At 42.2% G+C, this 24827-nt stretch overlaps 1 protein-coding gene across 4 annotated transcripts in view; it reads left to right on the top strand.

Annotated features, from left to right (window-relative positions):
• The window catches only part of magl (MAX dimerization protein MGA-like), a 124657-nt gene that overhangs the window by 41130 nt on the left and 58700 nt on the right, over positions 1 to 24827 (top strand). For 3 of the 4 annotated variants that reach the window (XM_060917774.1, XM_060917775.1, XM_060917772.1), the window contains exons 7-12: positions 6677 to 6775; positions 6868 to 7487; positions 7595 to 7841; positions 21759 to 21931; positions 23494 to 23637; positions 23761 to 23809. In XM_060917774.1, coding sequence (XP_060773757.1) covers positions 6677 to 6775; positions 6868 to 7487; positions 7595 to 7841; positions 21759 to 21931; positions 23494 to 23637; positions 23761 to 23809 — 1332 coding nt within the window. The remainder of the gene's footprint in view (positions 1 to 6676; positions 6776 to 6867; positions 7488 to 7594; positions 7842 to 21758; positions 21932 to 23493; positions 23638 to 23760; positions 23810 to 24827) is intronic. The other variant, XM_060917773.1, reaches the window with a different exon arrangement.

Raw genomic sequence — 24827 nt, 5'->3', positions numbered from 1 at the left:
AAACTGCAGATGAGCAGCAATGTTCTTTTTGGAGAGCAGTGGCTTTCTCCTTGCAACCCTGCCATGCACACCATTGTTGTTCAGTGTTCTCCTGATGGTGGACTCATGAACATGAACATTAGCCAATGTGCGAGAGGCCTTCAGTTGCTTAGAAGTTACCCTGGGGTCCTTTGTGACCTCACCGACACTTACATGCCTTGCTCTTGGAGTGATCTTTGTTGGTCGACCACTCCTGGGGAGGGTAACAGTGGTCTTGAATTTCCTCCATTTGTACACAATCTGTCTGACTGTGGATTGGTGGAGTCCAAACTCTTTAGAGATGGTTTTGTAACCTTTTCCTGCCTGATGAGCATCAACAACGCTTTTTCTGAGGTCCTCAGAAATCTCCTTTGTTCGTGCCATGATACACTTCCACAAACATGTGTTGTGATGATCAGACTTTGATAGATCCCTGTTCTTTAAATAAAACAGGGTGCCCACTCACACCTGATTGTCATCCCATTGATTGAAAACACCTGACTTTAATTTCACCTTCAAATTAACTGCAAATCCTACAGGTTCACATACTTTTGCCACTCACAGATGTGTAATATTGGATCATTTTCCCCAATAAATAAATGACCAAGTATAATAACTTTCTCATTTGTTTAACTGGGTTCTCTTTATCTACTTTTAGGACTTGTGTGAAAATCTGATGTTTTAGGTCAGGGTTTCTCAAACTTCTTTGCTCTGGGGCCCAGTAATGCCTTGGTGCTGCAAGGCCCTGCATAGGCCTACGCCTCTGTGCGCCCCCTGGACCCCCCCCCCCCGCCCTATATATATATATATATATATATATATATATATATATATATATATATATATATTTTTTTTTTATTATTATTTTGTTAGTAGCACTTGTTACAAGTAGCAGGCTTATGCCAGCATAACAATATTTTGGCTAAATAAGACCCAACAGGAGTGCATTGGCAGAATTGTAGAAAACTGCCAAATGACCAGTAACTGTCCAAAGCTATGCCATTATTATTATTAGTAGTAGGAGTAGTAGTAGGCCTAATTATTATTATTATTATTGCTTAGGCCTAAACTATTGTAAAACAAGGGAAACTAACAGAAGTGCTTAGGCTTTGAGATTATTGCCAAATTACATAAATATACTGATATGTAGGCCCAATAATTTGACATAATAATCATAATAATAATTATTTATTATTATTATTATTATTATTATTATTAACCTATTATTACCATTACATAAGAACCATTAAACCAAGAAATTTTTTTTTTAGTTGAGCCTGTTTCGGTATTTTGTCTTTGTGGCTGTCAAATGTGAAACTGCGGTCTCGCAGAGGTATGTTGAATGGAAAGGCATCAGTGTTTTCACTGCCATCTCACTCAGCTGGGGATATTCATCGCAGCATGACAGCAAGAATTCAGACAGAGAAAGTCGACCAAATCTCGACTGCAGACCAGCATCGCACGAAAGCTCCAGAAGTTTATCCTGCACCACAGGTGTCAGAGCGCTCGTTTCTGGGTTGGTGAACGGATCTCTTACCCATTGCTTTTCCGTGAGATGGGATTTTGAGGGGAAGTATGAATCAAAATGACGCAGTGTTCCGGTAAGGTGTTGCACGATCACTGCCGGCACCTGCCCCAAATCCACACCTTCATCAGCCAGAGACGACAGACAGCCAAACATGTCAAACACACCTCTGTTAATTCTGTTGGTCCAGACTGAGAGCTTCTTTTTGAAAGCCATGATTTTATAATTGGCTTGAAAAATGTCACACGCTTGGCCTTGGATCGACAGGTTTAGCATATTGAAATGGTCCAGGATGTCAGAAAGATAAGCTACCTTTATCAACCAAGATTGATCTCGCAGGTGATTGGAAAGAATGCCTCAACCTCATGCCTCAACTCGTACACTCTGTTCACCACTTTACCCCGTGACGGCCAACGAACCTCAGAGTGCAAGAGCAGGTGAACATGATCTGCACCCATCTCATCACACAGAGCTGTAAATAGATGGGAATTTGTCAGATTGGCCTTAATGAAGTTCACTATTTTGACCACTTGATTTAAAACTTCATGAAGCTCTGTGGACAGGCGTTTAGAGGCAAGTACCTCTCGATGAATAACACAGTGCGTTGCCTGCACTGATGGTGAAACGGCTTTTACCCGAGCAACAACTCCGTTGTGCCTGCCGGTCATAGCCGCTGCCCCCATCTGTGCAGACACCGATGCAACGCCCCCATATCAACCCATGCCCAGAGATGTACCCATCAAGCATACGGAATATTTCTCCAGCGGTTATGGTCCTTGGAAGCACCTTACAAAACAAAAAATCCTCATGAAACCAGCCCTCTGATGTAGGCCAGAAGTTAGAGAGATCCGTGGTCTCATCCAATTGAATGGCAAACCAGTCAGATGACTTCGCCCTTTCTAAAATTTACATTTCGTTGTCTGCCGCCATATCGTCAATTCGACGACAGACCGTGTCATTTGACAGAGGAATCTCTTTTACTTTGGCTGCAGCAGCCGGACCCAACACCTCACTACAAGCAGTAACAATCGAAAGCATAATTAGCTTCTCCTCAATTGTGAAGGGTGCCTGACATTTGGAAATGTGGCGTGAAATCATGTATGATGCCTTTGTTAGCTTTTCATTCTCGGTCAAATTAGGGCTGTGCGATATGGGGAAAAAATGAATATCCCGATACATTTTCTCCATTTCACGATATACGATATATATCTCGATATATTTAAATCTCCTCTAAAGGACCCCATGAAATCTAACTTTTACTCTTTACTGTTTTCACTACAATCCCTGCAGATTAAATAACATTCTTGGTTAACTTTACAGGTGGTTTTCAATAACACATTTTAAATTTTCATGTTCGTGATTAATCACAATTGAATTGAAATAAGGCTATTTTTATTCAACAAAGATGTGGCACAAACTGCAAAAACAATCTTGAAAATTGCAAGAAAGGGGCAACACAATACAGAGCTGCTCAGAGCTCGAATCAATAAAGTGCAAGCTCAACACTGAGAAAGACATTTAGCCTAAATAAGAAAAGTGCGCTTTCATTAAATTATTTAAAAATAATCGATCTCCAAGCTATTAACCTGACTACTGAGAACCACTGGAACATTCACAATAGAGAGATTGAGGGAGAGAAGAGAGAGATCTGCAAAACATAATTTTCCTCTTTGCACACTTTTGAACTGAATGTTTTCTGGCTCTGCCTCTCAGATGTGTGTAATTCCGGCTGCTGCCTTTCGTGATGACAGGTTTTTTTGCACACTTTACAAACTGGCATTTGCTGTTCCACGTCCTCCTCGCGATATCCAAAAAAATGCCAGATGACTGACCCCTTACTAGTTCTTTTAGGAACCAATTCGTCCGCTTCCATTTTTAATTTGTCGCTGAAATTGCCAGAGCTTACACGGTAGCCTATGCAGCACCAGCGATTGCACGAACTGAGTCAGCGCTGTAAACCGGAACCAGGAAATCTTCCCGCCGGCAGTGTTGCCAGATACTGCTGACGTTTTCCAGCCCAAAATATGCTCAAAACCCGCCAAAACGCACTTAAAACCGCCCAATCTGGCAACACAACCGAAACTAGAAAATCTTCCCGGAAGTTCCTTTCAGCACCGAGATGTCTCCCGGGATTGGTTGGCGAGTGCGTGACGTTATTGTTTTCTTTACCCTTAGGCAGCCTCTCACATTACTGCCTGAGGGACAGGGAGAAAACCACCGGAAAAGGTTTTAAACAAACACGAAACGAACGCAAGTCGGAAGATGACCATAAAATACTCGATAGTTACGATATAATAATTTTATGTATCGCACACAGAATTTCGGCGATATATCGAGTATATTCGATATATCGCACAGCCCTAGGTCAAATTACTTTTCAACACTTTAGTTTGGGTGGCCAATTAATCACGTTTTCTTCTGAAAAAATCCTCTGATTTATCTTTGAGATGCGAATGTTTAGTTTCCAAATGCCAGCATAATTTGGATGGCTTCATAGCTTCGTTGCTTAGCATGGTTTGGCAGATAACACAGATTGGTTTCGGGGGACAACGATCACTTGTATACGAAGGGTCGTAATTGCGAGTGAATGGGCGATATTTTTTTGCCTCTGGCTCATGTTGTGTATCTGCAATGTCAGATGGGCGCTTTCCAAAGAAAGAGTCAAGAGTAGCTTGCTTTGAACATGCCATGATATTGCTCTCATAAAGCGTGTGCGCGCGAATGACTGGACTTGGGACAGAATGAATGAATAAGTGCAAGTGTGCAACCTCGCGCGGGCGGGAATGCTTAACATTCTAGAATGGGGGGGCAGGACTTGCACTACGTGGCACACAGTGACAAAAGCACTGAGAGCAGAGCCAGCCAGTCACTCTTCTACGTAATCTGATTGACAGTGACCAGTAGTTTGAAATTATAATACTGACTACTAGTGCAGAGGCAGGCTTGCGGACCGACGGTAATCTTCTCACGGACCGGTACCGGTCCACGGCCCATAGTTTGAGAAACACCGCTTTAGGTCATATTTATGCAGAAATATATAGAAAATTCTAAAGGGTTCACAAACTTTCAAGCACCGCTGTATGACATGGTGTTGCAGTCATTTGTGTTTTTTAATAATAATACGGTGTTTCAAAAAATTTGATATTATTTGAGATGTAAATATCCCAGAAACTACATAGTCTAGGCAAATGAAACTGAATGTTGAGCAATATAAGATTTATTCCTCAAATTTTGATTGAGAAATTCAAAGGTATGTGGATTCCATGAACGATTTCACAAATTTTCGATATGCACACCACCTGAGACGCGGCACACATCAAGTCTGTCGTCCAGCTCCTGCCAAACACGCTGCAACACGTTTTTGGTAACAGTGCATTTTTAGAGAATTCTCTCTTAAAGGCACGCTGCGCAGTCTTGTTCGAGCGTACTCTAACACACAAAACGCCTTTTCTTTTCCAGTGAATGGTATTTCTATACCTAAAAAGATGATAAAAACATAAAATTTTGACCTGTTTTTCCACACATGCTGATAAAATTTGAGGTCAATTGAACGAGAATTGGCAAAGTTATTAGATTGTGAAATGATATCAAATTTTTTTGAAACGCCCTGTATAATCTAATAATTATTTGCTTTATGATTACTAAATACTCTAGATAAAAATATCTGAAAATAAAGTACTCCATAAATTAAGTGTATTTATTTGAGTACCGTATTTTCTGGACTATAAGCCGCTACTTTTTTCCTAGGTTTTGAACCATGCGGCTTATACAAAGGTGCGGCTATTCTGTGGATTTTTCTTCCACCGCTAGGGGCGCTCTAACCGGAAGTAGAATCAAAAATAAGATAGACGAAAAATCAATGCAAAGAAGAATTAGCAGATCTTTAGCAGATAGAACACGCACGACAAATTACTAACTGGTAATTATTTTCAAATCCAGTGAAGATGATTAAAGTGACTTGTGGTTTCAAACACAGGAGAAATGAAGGTAAATAAATACCGGTTATTTTCTCTTGGTTCTGTTCCGTTTTAATCAGCAAAGTTGCTGCTGTGTTAAAAGGCACTGTTCGGAAAGAATCTGTTCAGGTACATACATGTACATTTACAGTACAAAATCGTTCTGTACATGCAGTAAATATCTAATTTTTCAACATAGATATCTGCGGCTTATAGCCCGGTGCGGCTTGTATATCTTTTTTTTAATTTTTTTTAAAAAATAGAGCGGATGCGGCTTATATACAGGTGCGCTCTATAGTCCAGAAAATACGGTACTTTTCCCGACATCAGGCAAGACGAGGACGTTTGGTCTCAGTAAACATGCAGTAGGTAAGGTGTAACACATGGGATGCAAACATTCAGATCTGGAGTTGAAAGTTTTGAGCAATTAATTTTGGCTCTAGACAGCAAGCTCGACTGTGAGCTTTTTTTTTTTTTTTCTTACCATATGACTTCTGTGGAAGGAGACATCTGTTGTGTAAAACTTTTTTTTTTTCCCCTGTGCCATCAAACAATTTTATCAGAGTTTCTCTCTCTTTTTAGTATAATTACAATGTTGGTACGTTTTGCCAACACATTCAGTAGGAAGAAAAGATGGGGCGTTTCTTTCCCTAATGTCGGCAAAAAAGAAATCAGTTTGTGAATTACAAGTATTAACTTACTGATACTTCCTGTGGAGGGGCGGCACGGTGGTGTAGTGGTTAGCGCTGTCGCCTCACAGCAAGAAGGTCCGGGTTCGAGCCCCGTGGCCGGCGAGGGCCTTTCTGTGCGGAGTTTGCATGTTCTCCCCGTGTCCGCGTGGGTTTCCTCCGGGTGCTCCGGTTTCCCCCACAGTCCAAAGACATGCAGGTTAGGTTAACTGGCGACTCTAAATTGACCGTAGGTGTGAATGTGAGTGTGGATGGTTGTCTGTGTCTGTGTCGGCCCTGTGATGACCAGGGTGTACCCCGCCTTTTGCCCGTACTCAGCTGGGATAGGCTCCAGCTTGCCTGCGACCCTGTAGAACAGGATAAAGCGATGAGATGAGACATTCTGTGGATTATATCATGAGTAATATGTAATTGCTACTATTCAGTCCATCGGTTTAGATAAGTTATATCAAAATTACAGAGAAGTTACAGTGCTTATTCTTGTTTAGAATGTTTTGTGTCACGGACTGGAAAGACAAACGATCCAACAAAGATAAAAGGCTGGAGAGATAAATTTAAGACCAACACGGTACAGAGTGCACCTGAAGGTAAAGACTCGCTATATGAACAAGTATGTCAAAAGCAGTACGTTTCTGGTCAGGTAAACAGTTTTGATTTACAATGTTCTGTTTTTGAATAGGCCTGAAAAACAGTTCCGCATTCTGTAGTGAAATGCTAGATGCGTATCTTGAAAACGAGGCCCAGCAGATCAGCGATCGTGTTGCTGTATTTTCCAAATGCTCTGCATCGCCAGTATCGTACCAGCTCCCTTCGAAGAGCAGCAGTTACGTGGTCACTCTGGATAGTCTACTTAAGACTCGATCTGTTTCATCAAACAAGGTGGACAGCAAACCGATGGACAAAACCCTGTGCAAATCTTCACGTCGAAGATCTCCAAGTGCTGCTGTACCTTTGTCTTCAGCAAGGTTTCGAAATGGGTTGCAAGGAACCCAAGAGAACAAGAGAAAAGTCGCGCGTTCGTTTAAAGCACGTCGACGCGCAGTGCCTACAGTTCAAGCCAGCAGATCCACGAGCTTTGTTTCTAGACCCGTAACGAAGAAACAACCTGCCAAGTCTCAGCCGAGATGGAACTCCAGTGCAGAGACAAGAAGCCACGTGCGTAGTGTGATCCCTGTAAAAGTCCAAAACCACATGATGCTTCAGGAGATGGAGGAAGAGGCGGTCTTTCATGGTAAAGCTTGTACACACATCACTACTGCGAGAGCCAAATTTGCTCTTACTTCTCTGCTTAATTTCCAGGTAAGCTATACTTCTAACCACATGTGGCAAGAATTGCTCGTAAATCTATACTTCATGAATACATGTAAATGAATTCTTTCCTGAGCTGTCATTCTTAATCTCTTCAGAAACCGCGTAAAAGGCCTCGGTTCTGCATGCCCCATAAAGATGAGAATGCATGTCCTGAGGCTTTCTGTCGTTTGGGCTGCATATGCGATAGCTTGGACAGGGAAATCCGAGGGCCTACCCACTGTCGGAGAGTTGAATGCATGTTTGACTGCAACTGTTTCAAGCACAAGGTTCTTCTGCTCCACCCTCCTTCAGAAGCAAAAGTGACTGTCCAGCAGGGCAGGAAGCGATCACTGCTGGCTTTTCGTAAGTCCTCTTGTGTTACCTAGCAAATTCATACTTGGGGACCAGAGGTGGACAACTTCATTACTTAAAGGGCTGATGACACGAACATGACTCTATGCAATTTCTTAAATAAACTATACAACATGGCAAACATGTTAGATTTCTGTTATAATTACGTGAGAAGAAGCTGTTGTTAACACAAATATCCAACTTTTAATTGCACAGCGCAAGAAAACCGGGTCCGTGGCTCGCGGCCATGTTGTGACATCAGCGGAAGAACACGCTGCAATTCACTGGCTGTTCTACTCAGTGGAAATGGCGCATGAAAACGCCGGTGAACTCTCTCGTCCTAGCTCTTCCTCTTCTGGGAGTCTAGAATTGTGTTGGTCTCTTCCGAATAGAATCTATGATAGCCTACCCTCTTTACCCTTTGCCTCTCGTTGCTAGGCGGCAGTTACATGAAAGCTGCAAGCTTTCACAAGCAAATACATGACTGATATCACGCTGACTTTATGATTACATTTATGATTATCATGTAGAATCTATAGCTCTACGTACCTTTTATCTTATGTCGTTTCACAACACATGTTCTGACAGGAGGACTGTCTTTGGATCCGGCATAGCTACTAGTAGACCCCCTCCGGAATACTGGCAGTGTTGCCAGATTGGGAGGAATCCCGCCCAGTTGAGCGGTTTCAATTGCATTTTGGTGGGTTTTGAACATATTTTGGGCTGGAAAACGTCAGCAGTATCTGGCAACAGATACTGCTGACGTTTTCCAGCCCAAAATATGTTCAAAACCCACCAAAATACACTTGAAACCGCTCAACTGGGCGGGAAACCTCCCAATCTGGCAACACTGTGTAGGCACTGCTGATGGTAGGAGCACACGTTTGTGCTGAACTGAACACCCAAGAGATTCTTTTAAGCTGGGAAGGGTGTCAAAACAATCCAAATTGAAGTGTTCAGAGCACAGGACGGATGTTGGTGAGGGCTCCCACTTGTCACGAGTGCGCCTGACTTGCTTCACCCACTTCGCATGCAGCTCAGGATCTCTGGGAAACTTGAATAAACTTACCCCATCCTTGTGGGTTTTGGAGCAAAAGCCGGCAACACAACGCGAAGGCATAATAACTAATATCTCTCTCTCTCTCTCTCTCTCTCTCTCTCTCTCTCTCTCTATATATATATATATATATATATATATATATATATATATATATATATATATAAAATAATACTACTAATAATAACAAACTGAACACCTGTCGCATCAACAACAAACTGGTAAGTGAGGAGGAAGGTTCTTTCGCTGACGTCATATAGCTCCTCCTCCTTCGTCTCCTGGGTGCTGCAGCCCCGTCAAATTTGCCCAAATAGCCGCGTTTTTTATCATAACTTGTAAAATAGGCGCCTTCATGAATTAATATATGGATCATCGGGAATTACTTTTTATATTATAAAACATCGCCAAAGATGTCAAAAACGTGTCATCAGCACTTTAAGTCAAAGTACAGGTCCCATTGGTCAAATGTTACTCCGATACAAGTGAAAGTTGTCCAGTCAAATTTTTTACTTCAGTTAAAGTACTGAAGTACTTGTTTTTTTTTTTTTAAATATTTAATTATTAAAAGTACATTTTCTGTCAACGCATTGTTGTATTATTGCCACGACGCTTACAAAACCTAACGTCTCTGAAGCAACTTACTGGATTTACAAAATGAATGCATGCTGTGCCATCATGGTGGTTTAACGTGAAGCTAGCTAGTCAGTGAAGCTCCACCTGACATGCTAGCAAACTCTTTCAAACTCGAAATCATATTGGGTAGCTAACGCGAATAGAAAAGAAAGATTTCTACATTCTGTTTATTTGGCAAGATTATGCTAAAACATAATTTCTGAAAGGACTTCAGGTAAGTTAACGTTATTCATGTTAGCGTAACTCCATTTTTACATGCTAACTAACAGTGTCCCAGGTTAACTAGCTATGTGTTAACGTTAGCCGTGGAAAAGGCTACGGCAACTTGGTGGGCAAATCCATAGAAAGTCATTTGACTAACAGACTGTATAGCTATTGCAATGTTATCACTAGCTCTAAAAGCACAGACAACTTCACTGCAAGCTTTCTCTTGAAATAAAACGTTTATATATGTCAGTATGCTCCCACAGGTTGTATGGCGAGTTTTTGTAGGCCGTGATGTGGTTCATTTTAAGCAAACATTTAAAACGAAACGAATCTTTATTCCTTTCAGAAAACTGAAACATGGGTTCTAGGTATGGCCACGGGTGCGTGCGTTCCCCAGAAGAACCGCCTCCTTCCATTCTGCCATCAACTGATCGTGTTAAATAACGCTGCTGAGAAATTATTGAACTTGATTTTATACAGTCTATGGACGTGACGTGACCCTAGTGATTACTGATAGACTGTTTCAGTGTCACCTGTGGAAAAACAATCACGTTTTAGAAAAGAAAAGAAAAAACATCCACTTTCAAAGCTGCTTCATAGTAAAGAGTAACGAGGACCTTGATAGAAATGTAGTGGAGTGAAAAGTATGATATTTGCCTTTCAAATGGAATGAAGTTAAAGTCATAAGTTTAAAAAAATACTCAAGTAAAGTACAGATACTCAAAGTGTACTTAAGTACAGTACTCAAGTAAATGTACTTCGTTACTGTCCACCTCTGCTTGGGACCAATGCGAGTGATTGGTGATCATTTGATCCAGTACATTTAGTGAACACTCGGGTGTTAATAAGTTGGTTAAAGCTGAATGGAGTGTAAGATTTTTTTTTTTTAGAAATAAAAAGCATGGCTGGGGAGAAATGTAGGCAGCAGTTTTAATAAGATAAGTCAAGCTTCAAACAGAGTTGATGGTAGCAAACTAGCTATCTGTGTATGGAAAAGAGCATAGCACAACCCACACTGTGAATTGTTCTTTCACCACTTACTTGCAGGAACATATTTCTATCAGTGAGGGCTTAAAGTCAAACAAAACCCCAAAAAATCAATGCTGTTTGCCGATCACAGCAAGTGCCCTGGTGCACCCACCCCCACCCCTGCACACATTTAAGTTAAAGATAAAACCTGATGACAATTTATCAATTTCAAAGGTTATATTGCTAAAAATAGGCTTACCTGGACACAGCCATTTGCACTGAAATGGGATATCTGCTTGTGACGTAACCGGATCATGAGTACACCATTTCCCTTAGTAACACAGAGCCATCAAATAAAGACTTCTTAAAAAAAAATAAAAATTGGAGGCGGACGTATGTGCAGAAGTATACAGTTTAATAAAGCGCAGAATATATATACAACCCCAATTCCAAAAAAGTTGGGACGCTGTGTAAACTGTAAATAAAAACAGAATGGGATAATTTGCAAATCATGGAAACCCTATATTTCATTGAAAATAGTACAAAGACAACATATCAAATGTTGAAACTGAGAAATTTTATTGTTTTTAAAAAATATATATATACTCATTTTCAATTTGATGTCAGCAACATGTTTCAGAAAAGTTGGGACAGGGCAACAAAAGACTGAAAATGTTGTGTAATGCTAAAAAAAATATTTGGTTAATTGGCAACAGGTCAGTAACTTGACTGGATTAAAAAATAAGAACATTGCCGAGAGGTTGAGTCTCTCAGAAGTAAAGATGGGGAGGGGTTCACCGCTCTGTGAAAGACTGTGCGGGCAAACAGTGGAACAATTTTAAGAATAACGTTCCTCAATGTAAAATTGCAAAGAATTTGGGGATCACATCATCTATGGTATATAACATCATTAAAAGATTCAGAGAATCTGGGGAAATCTCTGTATGCAAGAGACAAGACTGAAAACTGACACTGGACGCCTGTGATCTTCAGGCCCTCAGGCGACGCTGCATTAAAAGCAGACACGTGTCTGTAGTGGAAATCACTGTATGGGCTCAGGAGCACTTCAGAAAACCATCGTTTGTGAAAACAGTTCGTTACTGCATCCACAAATGCAAGTTAAAATCAGATATAAACAATATCCAGAAACACCGGCACCTTCTCTGGGCCCGAGCTCTTTTACGATGGACTGAGGCGAAGTGAAAAATTGTCCTGAGGTCTGACGAATCAAAAGTAGAAATTCTTTTTAGAACTCATGGACACCACGTCCTCCAGGCGAAAGAAGAGAGGGACCATCCGGCTTGTTATCAGTGCACAGTTCAAAAGCCAGCATCTGTGATGGCATGAGGGTGCGTTAGTGCACATGACATGGGTAGCTTGTACATGTGGGAAGGCATCATTAATGCTGAATGATATATACACGTTTCAGAGCAATATGCTGCCATCCAGACAAAATCTTTTTCAGGGAAGGCCTTCCTTCTTTCAACAAGACAACACCAAACTGCTTTCTGCACATATTAAAACTGCATGGCTCCATAGTAAAAGAGTCTCGGTGCTAAACTGGCCTGCTGCAGTCCAGACCTGTCTGCTATTGAAAACATTTATCACATTATGAAGCAAAAAATATGACAAAGGAGACCCCGAACTGTTGAGCAACTGAAATTGTATATCAGGCAATAATGGGATTACATTTCTCTTTCAAAACTACAGCAATTGGTCTCCTCAGTTCCCAAACGTTTACAGAGTGTTGTGAAAGGTCGAGGTGATGCAACACCGTGGTAAACACGCCCCTGTCCCAACTTTTTTGAAACGTGTTGCTGACATCAAATTCAAAATGAGCATATATTTTTTGTAAAACAATAACATTTCTCAGTTTCAACGTTTGACATGCTGTCTTCATACTATTTTCAATGAAATATAGGGTTTCCATGATTTGCAAATCATCGCATTCTCTTTTTATTTGTTTCATACAGTGTCCCAACTTTTCTGCAACCGGGGTTGTACAGTGAGACAATATATACACAGGCAAGCAATCCAAAACAGCAGGCTAGATCAAAAACGAGAATGCAGGCAAAAGGGTCGGTAGAGGCGCAAACAGTACATCAAAGACTAAGCGAGGACAAGAAAGAAAAACACACTTTCACTGAGAAGAAAGAGAAAGAGAGACACTTCCTCACTGATGAAGCTGGCAAATCTCAAAATTAATCTAAATTGGAATGATATGACGATCTGGCCGCTGTGCAAACAGTTTTCGAAATGGCAGCGCTGACGCTTCACGTTTCGAAGTCTCGCACAAGTCTCGTGAAGATAGCATGGATAAGCGACGCCTGCTGTGGACCATACGAACTACATTTAACGTGGCTTAAAACTGAAAAGGCAGATAAGTGGAATATAATATGCCAATACGAGTCACGATATAAGGTTACTAAAACCGAAAACGTAATTGAGTAACACGTTAATTAAGAAATAAAGCAAGTAAAATGACTTCAGTTCCACTTTAAATGAAGAGAAACAACTTCACTGTGCTGTAATGTATGTGACAAAGGCTTCCAATTCTAAAAATCTAATCAGAAATTTTGTGTAACCATGTGTTTTTCACTGGCAACAAAATAAGCGAATCAACAGACTTTGTTGAAATCTCACTCAGTACTGATACAGATAGTAGAAAAGCCTAGGTCACAACCGGACGTACGATTTTTTTTGGCCGTGCGATTTTTGGCGTTTCCCAAATCGCTGCGTTTTTTTTGTTCATGGAGAAAGACGCACGTTGGCCGTAAGTTTGTCTTGCAACCTGAAAAAACCGTAAGCGCCCGTAGAGTTTGTTTGACATGACGAAGAACCTCTGCGGCCAGTCTACGACTCGAAAATCAGCACATCACACGCGCGCCCTCCGTGCGTTTCTTGCGTTTTTTGCACGTAGACCGGCCGTAGGAGCACGTACGGCCGGTTGTGACCGAGGCTTAAACAATGCCATCAAGTCAAGTTTATTTGTATAGCGCTTTTAAGAATAGACATTGTCGCAAAGCAGCTTTACAGAATTTTAGTGACTTTAAACATGAGCTAATTTTTTTTCATCCCTAATCTATCCCCAATGAGCAAGCCTGTGGTGACGGTGACAAGGAAAAACTCCCTCAGACGACATGAGGAAGAAACCTCGAGAGGAACCAGACCCAAAAGGGAACCCATCCTCATTTGGGTGATAATAGATAGAGTGATTAACATTTTAACAGTTTTAACATGAAGTCTGTTTTGTTGATGGAAACTTGAGTGCAAAACTGTTCATAACAACTGCAGTCCTAAAGTTAGCAAGTCAGCTATAGTCCTCAGCCATAAAAGCATTACTGTAAGAGTCCAGAGCGTCTTCCAAGTGTGACTTTCAACTGTCCATGTGGGGCCGTCCTCCACAGGAGCGATGTGATGAGACTCCAGCCAGACGTAGGGCATCAGGATGGATCAGGCAGGTCCGAGGAGCAGAAGAGGTCAGCATCTCGATCTCAGGATTGGCATGTAACTCAGAGGGACAGACAGAGTTTGGGGGGAGAAAACACAGGTTGTTAGGTATGCCCAATGTCACCTGATGAGTAAGAACAGTATACATTTTGCAGTGAGTGCAAGCAGGGACTCCGGCAAAACTAACTATGGCAGCATAACTAAAAGGGGAGAGCCAGAAGGTAACGCAAGCATGAGGGCGTCCCGGGACATAAAGCAGCAGCCACTACACCATTGTCAAACTTGAGTGAGCAAGTGAGTGGGGAGTGACAGCATCCATACATCCCAGTTTACCAAAACACTCTGTGCCTGAGGACCCTCTAGATCTACTCCTTTACCTAATAAAACTATTAACAAAAGGCTTGAGTAAACAGATATGTTTTCAGCCTAGACTTAAACACTGAGACTGTGTCTGAGTCCCAAACACTACTTGGAAGGCTGTTCCATAACTATGGAGCTTTGTAAGAAAAGGCTCTGCCCCCTAATGTAGCCTTCACTATACAAGGTATCAGCAGATAGCCTGCACCTTTTGATCCAAGTAGGCGTGGTGGGTCATAGAGGACCAGAAGTTCACTCAGGTACTGTGGCACGAGACCATTCAGTGCTTTAAAGGTCAATAGTAGTATTTTATAAGCAACACGAAATTTGATTGGGAGCCAGTGCAGTGTGGATAAGACGGGGTGATGTGGTCATATCTTCTAGTTCTAGTAAGGACTCTTGCTGCTGCATTTTGAACTAACTGGAGCTTTTTTATGCACTTATTGGAACATCCAGACAGTAAGGCATTACAGTAATCCAACCTGGAGGTAACAAAAGCATGAACTAGTTTTTCCTGTGTCGTGTAGTGACATTTAAATCTCTTATCTTGACAATATTTCTGCGATGAAAGAAAGCTGTCCGGGTAATGTTATGGATAAGAGTTTCAAATGAAAGTCTGGGGTCAATAATCACACCGAGGTCTTTTACTGCTGCATGTGAAGAAACAGAAAGGCCATCCAGAGTTACTGTGGAATCAGAAAACTTACTTCTAGCTGCATGTGGTTCTAGTACAAGTACTTCTGTCTTGTCAGAGTTAAACAGAAGGAAGTTCATAAGCATCTAGTGTCTAATGTCCTTCAGACATTCCTCAGTTCTGTTAAGCTGGTGTCTATCATCTAGTTTTGAAGAAACGTTCAACTGTGTGTCATCAGCATAACAGTGGAAACTATCATGTTTACGAATAATATCACCCAGACGTAACATGTATAAAGAAAAAAGCAGTGGGCCCAAGACAGAACCTTGTGGGACACCAAACTTTACCTCAGTACGTCTAGAAATATCACCATTTACATCAACATACTGATAGCGATCAGTTAAATAAGAGCTGAGCCGGGAGAGGGCCGTTCCCTTAACTCCCACAACATTTTTCCAGTCTATCCAGGAGAATGGAATGATCAGTGGTATCAAATGCTGCACTAAGGTCAAGCAACACAAGCAGCGAGACACAGCCCTGATCAGACGCCAACAGTCGGTCGTTTACTACTTTAACCAGAGCCGTCTCTGTGCTATGATGAGGTCTAAATCCTGACTGATACATTTCATGGATGTTATTCCTTTGTAAATATGAGCATAACTGATGCAACAGCTTTTTCTAGGATCTTGGAGATAAAGGGGAGGTTTGATATTGGCCGATAATTGGACAGCTGACAGGGCTCAAGGTCAGGTTTTTTAATCAGGGGTTTGATAACTGCTAGTTTAAAGGATTTGGGTACATGGCCAATTCTGAGAGAAGAATTTATTATTTTTAGAAGCGGTTCAATGACTTCAGGTCTTATCTGTTTGAAGAGTCATGTAGGTAAGGGATCTAGTACACAAGTTGAGGATTTTGATGCGGTGAAGTAGAAAGGAGGTTAGGTTGAGTTGGGTTTGGAGAGATGGAGGTATGCATTGGAACGAAGAGGAATGAAGGTGAGCAGGAGCAAAACAGAATACATGTGCATCAGTGAGAATGGGGATGAGAGTGTAGTGAAGATGCAAGGAGCAGACGTAAAGAAAGTTGGTGAATTCAAGTACCTGGGGTCAACTGTGCAGGAAAATGGGGGCTGCGATAGTGAGGTGAGAAAGAGAGTGCAGGCAGGGTGGAGCAGTTGGAGAAGGATTTCGGGAGTCATTTGTGATCGGAAAGTCCCAGCAAAAGTGAAAGGTAAGATGTATAAGACAGTAGTGAGACCAGCTGTGATGTATGGATTGGAGACCGTACCCTTAACGAAGAGACAGGAGGCAAAGTTGGAGGTGGCGGAGTTGAGGATGTTAAGGTTTGTGATGGGAGTGACAAGGTTGGACAGGATAAGGAACGAGCACATCAGAGGGACAGCACATGCGGAGAGCTTGGGAATTAAGCTAAGAGAGATGAGACTGAGATGGTATGGGCACATCCTGAGAAGAGATGCAGAGCATGTTGGAAGGAGAATGTTGAGGACGGAGCTGCCAGGCACACGAAAACGAGGAAGGCCAAAGAGGAGATACATGGATGTGGTGAGAGAGAACATGAAAGTTGCAGGTGTGGTAGAGAAGGATGCGGAAGACAGGGAGCAATGGAGACAAAAGATCTGCTGTGGCGACCCCTAATCGGGAGCAGCCAAAAGATGATTAACTAAATTAGTTCGATTTCTCTAAGGGGAGTAAAGCATTCTAATTGCTGATCTGAGACGGTTACATTGTTAACTACAGGGTTGCTTACATTAGGGGTGTTCACACGGCACATATTTGCATCGATGCTGCACCGATGTATTTTGTGGAGCGTTCACACGTCACAAACCTGCTTACTAGAGAGAAGCGCGTTAGCACCGGTGCAGCCCCACTTGCGTTCACACGGCAGTTTTTGCGACCGTGCTATACGATAGTAATAATGCGGAAATGAAATATGCGCGTGCGTGAAAATGTACTTCCTTTTCCCGGTTGTCATGGCATCACCAAGCGCTGGGAAAACAACGTGGATGAAGACACCAGTGTTGCCAGATACTGCTGACATTTTCCAGCCCAAAATATGTTCAAATCCGCCGAAATGCACTTAAAACTGCCCAATCTGGCAACACTGGAAGACACGCAGTTCTGTTGTTGTTGATATTCACCATTTTGGAAGCGCAAAATACCAGGATGCAAATTATGCATTGCCCGTATGTAATCAACTCTCCTCACGTGTAGCGAGTCTACCCCTGTAGCGTTCAGACGTCCCGTTTTATATCGGTGCTGCCCCGCAAACTAGCATTTACTCCGGAGTAAATTTCTTAAACCACCTCCCGAGCAGGGTTAGATTTGCACCGGTTTAAGCAGCTTTCAGGGGCTACACCGGTATAACTTTAAATCATAACAGGAACGGTACTGATGATAGGATGTCTTTATCCATGCATCTTAACCTGTATTCAAGCTTGGCTGTAGGCCTATTACCTGATTTCCGTGTACGTGGCCTTGTCTATATATGGGTGTGTCTTTATTTTTAATTGTTTGCACTGAGGATGGTCTGATTGTGACCGAAACGTTTGCACTTTTCACTTGGGTAGCACTTTTTGTTTGTTTTAATATGCAATAAAAGTGCATTATTATATCGGCATACAGGTGTGCGAGTTCCCTTTGTTTGGTTCTAGTTATTCTATTGGAACTTACACACCCACCAGGTATCAATTTTAAGGCGTGGTACCTTCATTGGAAAGCACCTTCAAAATTTTAAACAAATAAAAATCTGAAAAATGTGGTGTGCATTAGTATTCAGCCCCCTGTCCTCTGATACCTCTAAATACAATCCAGTGCAATCAATTGCCTTCAGAAGTCGTCTAATTAGTTAATAGAGTCCTACTGTGTGTAATTTACTCTCAGCATAAATATGCTTGTTCTGTGAAGGCCTCAGTGGTTTGTTAGAGAACACTGAAGAACAAACAGCATCATGAAGACCAAAGAACTCACCAGACAGGTCAGGGATAAAGTTCTGGAGAACTTTAAAGCAGGGTTAGGTTATAAAAAAATATTCCAAGCTCTGAACATCTCAAGAAGCACTGTTCAATCCATCATTCAAAAATGGAAAAAAGTATGGCACAACTGCAAACCTATCAAGACATGGCCATCCACCTAAACTGACAGAGCGAGCAAGGAGAGCACTGGTCGGAGAAGCAGCCAAGAGGCCCATGATCACTCTGGAGGAGCTGCAGAAATCCACAGCTCAGGTGGGAGAATCTGTGCACAGGACAACTATAAGTCGTGCACTCCACAAATCTGGCCTTTTTTGAAGAGTGGAAAGAAGAAAGCCATTGTTGAAAGACAGGCATAAGAAGTCCCGTTTGCAGTTTGCCAGAAGCCATGTAGGGGACACAGCAAACATGTGGAAGAAGGTGCTTTGGTCAGATGAGACCAAAGTTGAACTTTTTGGCCTAAATGCAAAGCGCTATGTGTAGCGGAAAACTAACACTGCTCATCACCCTGCACACACCATCCCCACTGTGAAACATGGTGGTGGCAGCATCATGCTATGGGGATGCTTTTCTTCAGCAGGGACAGGGAAGCTGGTCAGAGTTGATGGGAAGATGGATGGAGCTAAATACAGGGCAATCCTGGAAGAAAACCTGTTGAAGGCTGCAAAAGACTTGAGACTGGGAAGGAGATTCACCTTCCAGCAAGACAATGACCCTAAACATACAGCCAGAGCTACAATGGAATGGTTTAGATCAAAGAATATTCATGTGTTAGAATGGCCCAGTCAAAGTCCAGACCTAAATCCCATTGAGCATCTGTGGCAAGAATTGAAAATTGCTGTTCACAGACGCTCTCCATCCAATCTGGCTGAGCTTGAGCTATTTTGCAAAGAAGAATGGGCAAAAATATCAGTGTCTAGATGTGTAAAGCTGGTAGAGACATACCACAAAAGACTTGCAGCTGTAATTGCAGCAAAAGGTGGCTCTACAAAGTAATGATGCAGGGGGGCTGAATACTAATGCACACCATATTATTATTATGCCTCCGCCACCTTAAGGTGCAGGAGGCATTATGTTTTTGGGTTGTCCGTCCGTCCCGAAACTTTGTGAACACGATATCTCAAAGGCTATTGAACGGAATTTCACCAAACTTTCACCATTTGTGCGCTTTGGGACAAACATGAACTGATTAGATTTTGAGGTTAAAAGGTCTAAGGTCAAGGTCACTGTGAGGTCAAATGTCTGTCCGAAAACCTTGTGAACACAATATCTCCAAGGCAAATGAAAGGAATTTCACCAAACTTTTACCATTTGTGCATTTGGGGACAAACATTAACTGATTAGATTTTGAGGTTAAAAGTTCACAGGTCAAGATTACTGTGAGGTCAAATGTCCATCCCCAAATCACAACTTAAGGCGTGTAGTCTACCAGGCGGAGGCATCCCCATCGATGCCGTTGGTGTCGAGTTCTATCTAGTTCAGATTTTTATTTCTTTAAAGTTTTGAAGACCATTTATCATTTTCGTTTCACTTCACAATTATGTGCTACTCTGTGTTGGTCTATCACATAAAATCTCAATAAAAAAAAACTTTTAATTTCGTGGTTGTAAGGTGGAAAAATGTGAAAATGTTCAAGGGGTATGAATACTTTTTCAAGGCACAGTATGTGCTCTCTGTTTGCGCGTGTGTGTGTAATCACTGCTTCAAAGATCGGACTTATTTTTTACAGCCAAACGCTTGACACTTGGGCATCTTTACAGATGTATCTACTAGATCTCAGCCTCGGTAAGTCATGTAGCGTGTAAGTGACGTCACAATCCCGGATTCTCTCGCGTAATTTGTAGTCAACGTGCGATATTTAAACCCCGGAGAGAGTAAGATGTCAGCATGGCCGTAGCCAGCTATGAGGCCACCGAGGTCCGGACCTCAGTCATTTTTAAGAGCTGAAAATACATTTGTGCGCTAAATATTCAACTGGATAAAAAAATAAAGAATAACATTAAAACGTCTCTGTAAAAAGTGCATTGTTAATTATGTTAAACGTTGATTCTGTCTTCTGTGTCTGTTTCGTGCGTGCGGCTCTGAGACCAAGAACACAAAAACGAATGAGTGCGCGACTCGGGGGAGGAACGCAGTGCAGGAGATACGGTTTTTTCATGGTAACCATCAGCGCACTTTCATGAAGCTGTTAAATTTACATTTTCGAAGCAGCGCAGTTTTGTCCTCATTGCTTGGGCCAGATCAAACCATTTAAACAAGCTTAAATTATTCTTACTCTTGCCACATACATTATTTTTTTTTTTAAAACTGATGATATTCAGTTCAAACATCATTAAAAGTCATTTCAGGCATAGATCTTGTGTGGCGTGTAATTCACCCCTCTCATTTAAATATGTCAAATTTTTCGGCGCGCGCTTTGCACGTGCGTCACGGACCTCGGTGGATTTTAAAATGCTGGCTACAGTCCTGGATGGATGGATTTTAACACACAACATGGGGGGGCGGCATGGTGGTGTCATGGTTAGCACTGTCGCCTCAAAGCAAGAAGGTTCTGGGTTCGAGCCCAGTGGCTGATAAAGGCCTTTCTGTGTGGAGTTTGTACAGTATGTTGTCATCGGACTGTACAGGAAACCCACGCAAACATGCAAGTTAGGTTAATTGGTGGCTCTAAATTGACCATGAGGGTGAATGGTTGTTCGTCTCTGTGTGAGCCCTGTGATGACCTGGCGACTTGTCCAGGGTGTACCCTGCCTCTCAGCCATAGTCAGCTGGGATAGGGTCCAGCTTGCCTGCAACCCTGTAGGACAGGATAAGCGGCTACAGATAATGGATGGATGGATGGATGGATGGATTTTAACACACAACATGGCGGGGGGGGATGGCATGGCATGGTGGGGTCATGGTTAGCACTGTCGCCTCAAGGCAAGAAGGTTCTGGGTTCGAGCCCAGTGGCTGATAAAGGCCTTTCTGTGTGGAGTTTGTACAGTATGTTGTCATCTGACTGTACAGGAAACCCACGCAAACATGCAGGTTAGGTTAATTGGTGGCTCTAAATTGACCATGAGGGTGAATGGTTGTTCGTCTCTGTGTGAGCCCTGTGATGACTTGGCGACTTGTCCAGGGTGTACCCTGCCTCTCAGCCATAGTCAGCTGGGATAGGGTCCAGCTTGCCTGCAACCCTGTAGGACAGGATAAGCGGCTACAGATAATGGATGGATGGATGGATTTTAACACACAACATGGGGGGGGGGATGGCATGGCATGGCATGGCATGGTGGGGTCATGGTTAGCACTGTCGCCTCAAGGCAAGAAGGTTCTGGGTTCGAGCCCAGTGGCCGATAAAGGCATCACGGACCTTGGTGATTTTTAAAATGCTGGCTACGGCCCTGGATGTCAGCACCCAGAGAAGTTTGATTTGAAAAGAAAAACAAGCTAACATAGTATACAGGTACAAATATGAACAAGTGAACACTCGAACATGTCTTGTATGGATAAAGGAGTTTATTTTTTGGATTGTGTTTGCCTTGAAATACCTGAAAGTAACACCCTCTCTAACAACCTTCTTCCTAAAATTGTGTAATGCTTTTTCTCCCAAGTGGAAATGAATGACGTGAATCGCTTTATTCCCAAAAGCTATTGCAGACCCAGAGAGGGAACCCAGACCACCACCTGCATCCAGTGTCCCCACTTTATGGAAAAGGACTACAGGAGAACATGACCCTGAGCCATTATTTATTCCAGCGCCTTCGTCGTCTTTCAAACCTGTGTCTCGTGTACATCCCAGTCTTAACGTTTCCACCAGTAAGGTGACTAATAAATCTGATTGATTGCTGTACTGAAAGTTAAAGATATTATGGGACCCACGCTTGAATTGTATTGGATAGGTTAAAATGATAGTTCCTTTAAGGTCCTTAAAGGGCTGATGACACGAACATGACTCTATGCAATTTCTTAAATAAACTATACAACATGGCAAACATGTTAGATTTCGGTTATAATTACGTGAAAAGAAGCTGTTACGCGAATATCCAACTTTTAATTGCACAGCACAAGAAAACTGGGTCTGTGGCTCGCGGCCATGTTGTGACGTCAGCGGGAGAACACGCTGCGGTTCACTGGCTGTTCTACTCATAGACATCCTATGGTTCTACTCTGGTTCTACTCAATGGAAATGGCGTATGAAAACGCCGGTGAACTCTCTAGTGCTAGCTCTTCCTCTTCTGGAAGTCTAGAATTGTGTTGATCTCTTCCGAATAGAATCTATGATAGCCTACCCTCTTTACCCTTTGCCTCTCGTTGCTAGGCGGCAGTTACATGAAAGCCGCAAGCTTTCACAAGCAAATACATGACTGATATCACGCTGACTTTATGATTACATTTATGATTATCATGTAGAATCTATAGCTCTACGTACCTTTATCTTATGTCGTTTCACAACACATGTTCTGACAGGAGGACCGTCTTTGGATCCGGCATAGCTACTAGTAGACCCCCTCCGGAATACTGGCAGTGTTGCCAGATTGGGGTTTTTCCCGCCCAGTTGAGCGGTTTCAAGTGCATTTTGGTGGGTTTTGAACATATTTTGGGCTGGAAAACTTCAGCAGTATCTGTTGCTAGATACTGCTGAAGTTTTCCAGCCCAAAATATGTTCAAAATGCACTTGAAACCGCTCAACTAGGCGGGAAAAATCCCAATCTGGCAACACTGTGTAGGCACTGCTGATGGTAGGAACACACGTTTGTGCTGAACTGAACACCCAAGAGATTCTTTTAAGCTGGGAAGGGTGTCAAAACAATCCAAATCGAAGTGTTCAGAGCACAGGACGGATGTTGGTGAGGGCTCCCACTTGTCACGAGTGCGCCTGACTTGCCTCACCCACTTCGCATGCAGCTCGGGATCTCTGGGAAACTTGAATAAACTTACCCCATCCTTGTAGGTTTTGGAGCAAAAGCCGGCAACACAACGCGAAGGCATAATAACTAATATATAAAAAATAATGTATAATTATAATGCTAATAATGACAAACTGAACACCTGTCGCATCAACAATAAACTGGTAAGTTAGGAGGAAGGTTCTTTCGCTGACGTCATATAGCTCCTCCTCCGTCTCCTGGGTGCTGCAGCCCCGTCAAATTTGCCCAAATAGCTGCGTTTTTTTATCATAACTTGTAAAATAGGCGCCTTTGTGAATTAATATATGGATCATCGGGAATTACTTTTTATATTATAAAACCTCGCCAAAGATGTCAAAAACGTGTCATCAGCACTTTAAAGAACTGTAGCACGTCTGTAGTTTTAAATGAATTTATTTTTCTTTTCAGCATGATGTGATTTCTTGTTTAACCTGGTCTGTCGTGCTTTATTTGAGGTGCAGGAAGAAGATAAAGATCCTGTGTATCTGTATTTTGAGAGTATGATGACGTGTGCTCGTGTGAGAGAATACAACAGTAATCCACCGCCTCAGATACACATGTTCCTTAACAGAAATGAAATAAAAGATCTCGAGCAGGCTGTAAGCATTACGACATGGAGAGTGATTTAGAGGAATGTTTTTAGTGTTCCTTTCCTTCAGGTTTTACAGCAATGCTTTGTGACCTCGTGCTTTTTTTTTTTCTCTCTTTTCTCTTCCTTCTAGAATGAAACTGTTGAAGCAGGTGAACCAGCATCCTCAAAAAACAAACCAGGTTGGCATCTGTTTTGAATTTCATCACATTGTGACCTTTCATGAAATTAAGATGTATAAATTATCCATGACAATTTGTGGAAATCCCATTTATTTTGGCAACATGACTCCAAATGTTAAATTATGATCGATGTCATTCAATAAGCATCTGAGTATACCACTGGATATACTCAGTGGTAGGGACAGAAATATAGGCATTGGCCACTTTATTAGGAAAACACGCTAATAATGAGGAGTAACCTGCGCTTGTCTTGTTAAATAAATTAACCTAAACTAAATTTTAATGGCTACTCTTTAAAGGAACAGTCCACCGTACTTCCATAATGAAATATGCTCTTATCTGAATTGAGACGAGCTGCTCCGTACCTCTCCGAGCTTTGCGCGACCTCCCAGTCAGTCAGACGCAGTCAGACACGCTGTCACTCCTGTTAGCAATGTAGCTAGGCTCAGTATGGCCAATGGTATTTTTTGGGGCTGTAGTTAGATGCGACCAAACTCTTCCGCGTTTTTCCTGTTTACGTAGGTTTATATGACCAGTGATATGAAACAAGTTCAGTTGCACAAATTGAAACGTGGCGATTTTCTATGCTATGGAAAGTCCGCACTATAATGGCAGGCGTACTAACACCTTCTGTGCGCTTCGACAGCGCATTGATATCTGAGCTCCGTATCAATGCGCTGTCGAAGCGCGCAGAAGGTGTTAGTACGCCTGTCATTATAGTGCGGACTTTCCATAGCATAGAAAATCGCTACGTTTCAATTTGTGTAACTGAACTTGTTTCATATCACTGGTCATATAAACCTACGTAAACAGGAAAAACGCGGAAGAGTTTGGTCGCATCTAACTACAGCCCCAAAAAATACCATTGGCCATACTGAGCCTAGCTACATTGCTAACAGGAGTGACAGCGCGTCTGACTGACTGGGAGGTCGCGCAAAGCTCGGAGAGGTACGGAGCAGCTCGTCTCAATTCAGATAAGAGCATATTTAATTATGGAAGTACGGTGGACTGTTCCTTT

This window comes from Neoarius graeffei, chromosome 3, assembly GCF_027579695.1.
Source record: "Neoarius graeffei isolate fNeoGra1 chromosome 3, fNeoGra1.pri, whole genome shotgun sequence".
In the NCBI taxonomy this organism is placed as follows: domain Eukaryota; kingdom Metazoa; phylum Chordata; class Actinopteri; order Siluriformes; family Ariidae; genus Neoarius; species Neoarius graeffei.
This window is presented reverse-complemented; position numbering and strand designations above follow the sequence as displayed.